General features: G+C 45.6%; 1 protein-coding gene across 1 annotated transcript in view; it reads left to right on the top strand.

The window, feature by feature from the left end:
- Positions 1-1,284: 1,284 nt before the first annotated feature.
- CTTNBP2 (cortactin binding protein 2) overlaps positions 1,285-9,478 on the top strand; it is a 91,907-nt gene continuing 83,713 nt past the window's right edge. The window contains exon 1 of the mRNA XM_074168023.1: positions 1,285-1,372. Coding sequence (XP_074024124.1) covers positions 1,304-1,372 — 69 coding nt within the window. The 5' untranslated portion in view covers positions 1,285-1,303. The remainder of the gene's footprint in view (positions 1,373-9,478) is intronic.

Raw genomic sequence — 9,478 nt, 5'->3', positions numbered from 1 at the left:
GGTGTTTATTCTACTAATTGCTTGTTGGTTTCCCTTCTGGTAACGTAAAGGGGAAAAAGTTCATGCATGTTTTTACTTACATCCTTAGGTACAGCATGCTTAGAAGGATATTTGCTGTCTTTGATCAAGGGAAGGCATTGGCTCATTTCTGTCTGGTCGCAGAGCCAGGGGAGCTCAGCATGAACCTAGACCTGAAGCAGCTCTATGAAAGGAGGAGACCGGCAAGGCTCAGAGGAGCCCGCTCTTGGTGGAGGTTGTATGTGGCTGCAGAGTAAACAGTGCTGCAAATCCAGCCAATAATGGATGTAAGTTGGTTCCAGAGGAGTGTACATTTAGATTTGGTTTCCGTGCATAGCTCACCAGGTAGGTCCCCATTGCAGGGGGAAAGCAGTGGGGCAAGACCTTGAGGAACATCCCCTGGAAGCACAGTGCAGCATAGATGGAGGGGTGCTCCTTAGGGGAACGTTTAGCCTGTGTGGTAGGGGTTCAGCTCAGCAGCCCGCACCTTCTTCTGGAGGAGTTAGAACGGGCTTCGGCTTCGGTACCAGACTGGAACAGTAAAGGGCAGCCCCCGGCCAGGGTGGGCTCCAGGGCTGGGGCTGAAAGGCGCTGCAATGTTGGACCTGGGTGAAGGTCCAACCTCACACAGGCTCTGAAGCCACCCTGCCTTGAAAACAAGCCAGTAAGCAAAGGCTGGTGGCAGAGATGTCCTCCCCAAGCCCCTCCACGGGCGTCGGGGGGGAGAAGGAGAGTTGACACCCTCTGTCAGCACCCCCAGAAGGAAAAAGGCAAAGAGATGCCCTTCCCTCAAAGGCTTCAGCTGGTTTAAGGATCTCACCCATCAGGTGAGCCAAACCCACCGTAAAAACCTTTTTTTTTTTCGCCTTTTTTTTTTTTTTTTTTCCCCCTTTCATTCCGCTGCTCCCGAGCCCCGGGGGAGGGAAGGGAGGAGAGCGGTGCCCGCCTGCGTGGGGCCCGGGCAACGCGGCGGCGGGGGCGCTCCCCTCAGCCACCATTGCGCGGCGGGGTCCCGCTCCCCCTCCTCCGCCTGGCTCCGGGCCGCTTTATGGCGGACGGGGAAGGGGGGCGGGTGGGAGAACCGGAGGGCCCGCCGGCGGGAGTCGCTCGCCTCGGCCGGCGAGGAAGGGGGCGGCTCGGCTCCGGCAGCCCCGCCTGCGCGGCGCCGGAGGGGTTAAGCCTCCTCGCTGCCCGGCGGGGAGGGGGTTAAGCGGCGGGCGGCGGCGGCGGCTGCCGCCACTCGGCTTCGCGCCGCTCTCCGCGCCGGAGCCGTTACAGCGGGAAGATGGCGACGGAGGGAGCGAGCGGCGAGCTGGGCTCTGGCGGGAGGGAGGACTCGGCGGCCACGGCAGCGGTAACCGGCTCGGCGGGAAATGGCGGGGCGGGGGGTTCGACCCGGCCGGGGTGAGAAGGGCTCCCTGTGGGGATGGGACGAAGCGGCGATTGGAGACCTGCCTCCCTCGCTCCGTCCCTCCGCCCTCCTTCTCCCCCCCCGGGGCGGCAAGGGGCTCGGCTGCGGCGGTCCCGCCGCAGCCGAGCCCCTTGCCGCCCCGGGGGGGGGGGTAGAAGAAAGAGGGGCGCGGGATTTCCACCCTGGCCGGCCTCCCTCTTCCCCCTCAACGGGGACGGCGGGTTCGCTCCCCCATTGTTCCTTCCCGCTGGCCCGTGAGGGGGCAACGGAGGAGGGAGTGGTGATGTGTGGTGGTGGTGGTAGGGTCTCCGCTCCCCGCTCTCGCCTCTCTCACACACCCCCTTTTCCCGCCGCTTGCCGCGGCCAGGGCGGCTGCTTTCCCCCCCCGCCCCCCCCGTCTCTGCGGGCGGGCTGAGGTGGTGACAGCGGCCGGGGCGGTGGGACCTGTCAGACCGGGGCGGGAATGATGATCTTTAACCCTTTGCCGGGCCCGCAAGGACCTTCCTTTCTCCCCCTTTTCTCCCCCTGTGGCGTTTTGGGCGGCGGGGCAGCCTCCTTTCCCCGCTGTGTGGGGATGTCTCCGCTCCCGGGGCCAGGATCTATCTCCCCACTTAAAATACCCCCCAAAAGCCGAGCAGAATCCCCCCCCCCCCGCCCCCTTCCTTCCTCCCCATCCCGGTGTGTCTTCTCTGGGGCAGATGGAGGGACGCGGTGTGGTGCCAGCCGGTTGCTTGGCGAGCGGCGGGCTCCTCTCCCCGGCCCGACCCCCATCAGGGGAGCGGGGGTCCGTCCCCTCGGGTGGCCCGCTCCTGCCGTGGGTCCCCGGCTCCTCGCCTCTGCTGTGACCGACCCCTCTCAGCCCCGGCAGCTCTTCCCTCGCCCGGCATATCCCGGAGCCGGTGTGGTCAGTCCTGCCTGGAAACCGACCAGGGGCTAATCAGCCCGTTGTTAATTGCCCGATTGACAGCCGTCGTCGGTGAGAGCGGGCCGGCCAGGTCCAAAATCAGGCTGGAAGAGCTCAGCGTCCTAGGGACGTGCGAAGTTTAGGGCAGTAAAACCACTGTGGTGCACGGTTATGGTTGGACTCGATGACCTGAAAGGTCCCTTCCAACCTTGACAATTCTATGATTCTACGACGGTTTCTGAGGGTGATGACCCTCGGAGGGAGAGGATGCTAGTTTCTGTGAAACTGAGGTTCTTGGCATTTTTTTATTATTATTATTTTGTTTTCTTTCAAACAGGCACCAATTCTGAGCTGAAACCCAGTTCCAACTGTGCGCTTAGTCTTCCTTGCACATTTTAACTTCTGCAATGTTGTGGAAATTTGAGTTTTAGTTAAAAAAAAAAAAAAAACTTACACAGTGAATATTTATTAATATCACTGTATTTTAAATCAATGACATAATCATAATATAAATGAATATTAAGGTAAGAATTCATAAAAGCAGACTATTATATACTTTAAAGCCCTAGTTTTGAGTAAAAAGTATTTATACTAAATTCTTTAGTATACTTATATTATTACTTCCTTAAGTTTCAATTTTAATAACTCAAACGAGTAGCTCATAATCAAGTAGCACTCCAGTATTGTCTTGTTAGGCAGTGCAGTGTAAGCCACTCATGCAATTTGGTGTTCTCATTGTGGAAGGTAGGAGTGATAGCTCTACACTGCACGTTGCTGTTAAAATTTTTTTTTAAAACTGAAGAGGTGCTAGGAAGTAACCTGTGTGTTGCTCCCTAACAAAAGTAGTAGGTATACTTAAACAATTAAAAATGTTTTTAAAATTATTACTTTTATTTTTAATTTGCCTTCAGTCATTAGGTCCCTTCCAACCCAAACTGTTCTATGATTAAATATTTAATATTCCTTTTCATCTTTTTTTTTTTTTTTCCTTGCCATAAGCATTGTATTGTTGATTTCAGTTTATCTCTTGTACAGGAAAGTAAAAAGAACTCCTCAGTGCAATGAAAAGATTTTAAAAAATACTTATACAATACTCCAATATTCCTTTTGGAGGGTTAGTATGAACAGCTTTTTTTCTGTCTTCAGACTCAAGACACGGAATTATGAATAGGGTCATCTTGCTTACTTTCAGAATGACAGTAAGCATCCGGGTGACTATGTTGTAAGTCACACTAAACTTCAACTTACAACAAAAATATTGTTTTCAGTATAATTTTAGATTTTTTTAGTTGTTTTTTTTTAGTTCTCAGAATCCTGATTGCACAAATTGGTGCAGTAAAAAACTGACACACACACCTCCCCCCCATACAAACAGTATTTGTAATTGTAATATATCAATGTGTAAATTTCATGGTATAAGCAGTAGATGTATAACACAGGTCAGCACAGTAGGGTTTCTTGATACTAAATGCTGTTATTGCATCTTGGTATACTATCAGTAACATCACTGGAAAGAAAGATGTTTTTTGCTGCTTTTAGAAGCACTGTAGAAACGGATTAAAAGTGCCCCTCTCCCTGCTTTTTTTACACTCACCAGGGAATTTGACTGAAAAAGCCTAGGCTGTTCCATAGTGTGTTACATGTAGGAGCAAAGCCTATAATCTTGTTATTCTGAGTTTCCTTGGATGGAGCACAGCATTTGGTAAGCCCACCACTTCTTTCCCACAAAATACTGGTATTTTTATCATGGCAAGGATGACAAGGAAAAATGGCAGGGGAGTGGTTCTGGTCCTTTTTCATACCTGCACAGCTTGATTGCACTGAAGCCAGTGAAATTGTGTTGGTGCAATCTGGACTAGAATTGAGAGAAAACATGTGTGTGTATTTTAAAACATCTTTGAATGGCTTTGAATCTGCATAATGTCTACCAATAATGATTATATAATAGCAAGAAATAATCCAATTTGACAGTCTTTTTATTGAAACGCTGAACATCAGCCTGCTGCGCATAGAGGGCTGGCTTGTCACACGTTACAGATTCAGTGTAGCTTTAACAAAGCCTGTGAAAAGCTTCTTATATCAAACACAAAGTTTGTTAAAATTATTCAGTAAAATTTCTGGATTTGATTTTGCTTGACCAGTGATCAAAAGCATAAACAATATTTTTCTCTGAAAGATAGCACCTTCCACTGTCTGTAAAGCTGTACATATAAAAGATGTTGGTAGAGTGGAATCTTGGCTCCTCTAAAGTGAGTAGGGATTTTTCTGCTGTCTTCATCGATCAAAATTTCATTGAGAATGATGTGTGCATACCCAAAAGGATCAGTCTGGGTTGCTGTGGGTCACGTAACAGTGCAAAGAAGTTGCACTACAGAAAAAAACTGACAGTATTTTAAAAAACTGATAAATGGAGAGAAATTTCATAACACTTTGTGGTGCTGTTGTGTAGGATTTTATGCTTAGCTTGGTGGTATGTTCACATTCTATCGATCTGCCAGAACTCTTGCAGTAGAACTGCCATTCCGGTCAGTGTAGTGAAATGGTAAAAAATGGTTTGATCAGATCAATTATACCAGCTGATTTAGATCAGACGGAAAGATTCTTATCTGAAAAACGTTGCAAGTAGCAGAAAACAAGAGCCATAACCCTTGAAAAGTAAAGACTATATCTCTTACTAGGGATTACGTCCCCAGGGAAATGGTCACTTGCAAAAGGACTTTGAGTAACTACCGCTGTCCTCTTCTGGATACAAGTTCCCAGTGTAGCGTTATTGTTCAGAGAAGTTACTTTCATGCAGTCAGCTGCACAATGCTGTTGTGGTGTTCCAACATGTAGGTGAGATGCAGAGACAGCACAGTTCTGTCTGGTTTAGTCCTGCTGCTCCTCTGTGATGAGAGATTGGTCTTGATCCATCTCGCAGTGATAAACTTCAAACCTCCTTTCTGCCTTTCCTCCCCCTACTCCAAACCATAGCACTGCCTCTTCCGTGCATTCTACTCCATGACCTGCAGCACAGCCTCTCTTCCCTTCTTGTGAAGGTCCTGGGGGATGAGAAAAGAAAGCCACTGAATGTAGCCCGCTTTGTAAATGTCCCTTTCTCTTCCAAATGTGGACTTGTCACACTGCCTGTCATTAAAGGTGAAGTGCAGAGGGGCAATGCTGTGAGCCGGATGTGTGAAAGTGCTGTGGAGGTGCAAATCTGTGGGATGCAGTGCGTCCTGTGGTTTTCCCAACTGCTTTGACTTCATTTGTGTGAGCCTTGCTTTGGCCTCAGAGGTGATACATCAAGATCAGAATAGAGATGGAAATTGGGACAAGAAGGAAAGAGCTCAGGAAGACATCAGTTTGAGGTCTGCCTCTGCACCTGCTTCTGCCCAAGAAAGGGATCAGTTGATTTACAATACCTACAGAATCCTTGAATATGTAAACAGGAAGGTATCAAGTAGGCTTAGGGAAGAGCTACTGCCTCTATGGTATGTGAATTAAAGCTTTCTTGGTCATTGATTTTTGGTTCTATTGTAGCATAGGGTAAGATGTAAAATTCTGGAAGACTTAAAGGTAGCTTCTGGAAAACTTCTTAAGATAGCTTCAACAGCGTGTGCCTGTATCTGTATCTAATCATATACTATTTGCCTTAGAAGTGACTTATCTGAAAAAGACTTTCTGAATAGAAATTATCTGTTAATTTTAAGTAAGAGTTTAAACATGGTTATCAAAGGGTTGTGGGCCTAGATCCATAAAAAAAGACTTAGTTACCTAACTTGCACTGAAATAAAAAAATGACTAAGTACCTGTGTTGCTGTTAATAGACTGCAAACATGTTTTAACAGCTATGACAATATCTGGGTATGTGTAAAGGTCAGTGTCTTACTAATTTTGGAGGGGTCGGGGGCTGGGGTATTTTTTGTTTCCAAAATAAATTTCCCATTTTTGAGGTATATTTATGGTTAATGTTGAAGCTGTTAAAAGTTTTGCAGTTAGCTCAAGCCAAAAAAACCCACAGCAACTAAACAAAACCTCCCCCGTACCTTTTAAAAAAAACCTTTGAAAAACCCAGAAAGCAAAGGAGCTGTGCTTGGGGAAGAGGAGGGCAGAATAAGCAAGTAACTTCATGTGAGGAACAATCCAATAAAAGTCATTAAGCTAATGGATGGACATAATTAAATGCATATACAGTCCCCTCATGACCCCTCAGATATGATTGTATGAAGTTTTATATAAGTCCTGGATGTTAGGATCAGATGATATTCTCTCCAGCAAGTAACTTGGTCTTAGTTGACGAGCAAGTTCCACAGCATTGCTTTTCCTTGAAAGATATTTCTCTGCCTTCATATTTTTTTTCTGTTGCCAAGAACATTCCTATAGGTCTCATCTTACTTCATAAGTTGATCTTGGATGGGGTGGGAAATGGACATGTATTTTTGCATCAGATAATTTCTGGAGAAGCCTGTGGCCACAGACTCTTACCCTAGTTTCAGACTAAAGAGCAAACCCTCCAGAGCCAAAGCAATAAACTGTGGTTTTCCCTGAAGTATTCATGAATACTGTATGGATATTATAACCACTTCTTTTAATACTCTCTCTGTTTGCAGTGTTTTCTGTATTAGAAAAAGGTTAGGATTCATTTGACCACATACCCATGTTTATATTGAACTAGGTCTTGAAACTTCCTTTAATAGTTGGTGGAGGGAAGTAAGTGGTTAGAAGGAATAACGTGTTTTAGAAAGAGCTTTGTGAGCTTCTCTGGTTTTGAATGAAGTGACTTAGGCTGTTGATTCTTGGAGGTATGGATGAGGTTCAAGACGCTTACATTTAGGTGTCTACATGTGTGCACAGTGTTTGATATCCTATTAGTCAGTCAGTGGATCCATGAGCAAAACAGTTATGGTGACTGGTTAGCTGAATAGCTTTCTTGGCTGTTTTGACAAGGCAGATCAGTTCTCCATTGAAAACAAAGGGACATTAGGTACCTCGCTTACATAGTCACACCTGCCTTTAGGTCTCTTAGTCCTGTCTTGAGGGCTTCCTTTAGTGGCCCATATGTGACACTCTGGGGTATTCCAGCTGGCCACCTGCTACCAGTCCAGATGGGATGGATGATTCTCCTAAATCTTGTATCACATCTACCTGTCCCAAAAAGATATTTCTGATCCCCTGGACATTTCAAATTGTGCTAGGTACTTCTATGTAGGCAACTAAATAGAATTAGTCAGCAGATCTTTATACTTGGTCAGAAGAGTTGTTCCTGGGGGACATACTTGAGGTCGTACAATGTGTGAATTGGGATTGTGTTTCCCTGGTGCAGTTGTTTCATGGGTTTGACAGATGGGAGGCTATCATGATATTAGAAGTTTATTTTGTATAGCCTAATATGTAACAGCAAACCTTTTTGGTTTTACAGCCTCATGGTGGAAGTCTGCTTTGTGAATCCTCAAGAGGATTCTTGTGTGTACTTAATGGAACTCAATATAAAATGTGTAACAAATGTAGATATGTACCTTTCCCTTCCCTTTGAAAGGACTCTTTTTTTTTTTTTTTTTTTGACAGCTTTTTTCTATGTGTTTTCCTGTACACCTTTTTTATACTTTTCCCCCACGTTTCTCCACTTCAGCCCTCAATTATGCTCCACAGGTTTCTTTCCCAAGTCCTGGGTCATTACCCAACTCCATCTTTAAAAAGGCTACGTAGCTGCTTGCTGAGCAGGAAGGAGCTTGTTTTCCATGGTTATTTATGATTAATCCACAGCTAACTTGGTTTTTGTCTTTGTTCTGCTTAGGGAGAGCACAAAGCTGTGGCTTTTATACTTTAGCTATTCAGACTTCTGCTGAAGGCAGCAGACTATGTAACAGCTGCTGTGGTGGCACAGTGAACAGCATTCTTAACTCCTGAAGTTGTCCATGCTATCAACGGGGCTAGGTCAGCAAAAACCCAAGTATTGACACTGCCGATCCCTCACAAGAAATTTTTTTTTTTTTGGAGGGAGCAGGGTGGAATAAATGTAACCCCAAAGACTTTTACCACCTCTGCTCTAAATAGCTATGCATGTGGGAAAGAGTCCCTTCTCTGCTTCTTAGTCACGTGCCAATTTCATGCTCTTTCTGTCTTTGGGTCCAAAGATGATGGAGGTGGGAAAACGCCTGCCCAGTTTGGTCATTGCTATCGTAAGTCATCCTCTTGTTCAGAAGAGATGCTTTGTCTTCTCTTTTGTTCATGGTAGAGCTCCTTTTAATCTTTAGCAATGCAGGTTATCATTTTGCCTGTACTCTTTTTGTGATGCATACACAGGTAGTTGAATGAGTTTTGGCTAATTAGCTGTTTGCGTTATTGTCAGTGCACTTGCTGTCAGGCAACACACCCCCCATACAAAACTGTTCTGAAAAATAACGTGGAGTTTTAGAGATGCAGAGGACTGAAGTTGTAGTCTTTTTCAGGTACTTTATTCTTGTAAATCAAATAAACCAGACATTTTAAAATCCAGAAGAGGTAGAGAAAAAAATTCTCTTGTGTTTCAGTTGTGTATGCCAAATTACACCCTTGGGCAACGTACTCATGTATCTCTGTTATAAAACCAATATTAGGGATGGCTCGGTTACATAGTTGTTAAATTGTTGGTTAAATTGTTATAGCTTGGCACTCTACCAGAGGTATTGTAGCTAAACCCCAGATGACACATAAGCCATGAGCTACTAATGCAGTCTTTATTTTCTGGGGATCTAAGACTTACTGCTCTGCTGGAAGATGTTAGGAAGATTACTTTTCTAGAGCTGAACAACAGTTTTCTCTCTGATTTAGGCAAACAACACTCCATCTGAATAAGAACTTCAGGCAAGGCTGCTAAGACTGTCATCTTGGTCCCCAGAAGATGTCAGGGAAGTGTTTAAGAGGAAGGATGGTTTTATTACGTCATATGCTTTATCTACCCAGACCTTAAAAATATTTTTACAACTATACTTGAGGATACAAATCTTTAAATGATGTATTTTGGTCCAGCCGTATTGTAGCTCCATAAGGACTGATTCAGAGATGTGCGTGGGGAGAAGGTGTGGTAGCTTCTTCAGCAAGTGCCATGAATGCTCTTACCCTGTGTGAGGGCATTCAAGGTTGCTTACCCATAGTGAGCAAATCTGAGATGTCCTTAAAATACT

This window comes from Numenius arquata, chromosome 2 (genome assembly GCF_964106895.1).
Source record: "Numenius arquata chromosome 2, bNumArq3.hap1.1, whole genome shotgun sequence".
NCBI classification, from domain to species: Eukaryota; Metazoa; Chordata; class Aves; order Charadriiformes; family Scolopacidae; genus Numenius; species Numenius arquata.
This window is presented reverse-complemented; position numbering and strand designations above follow the sequence as displayed.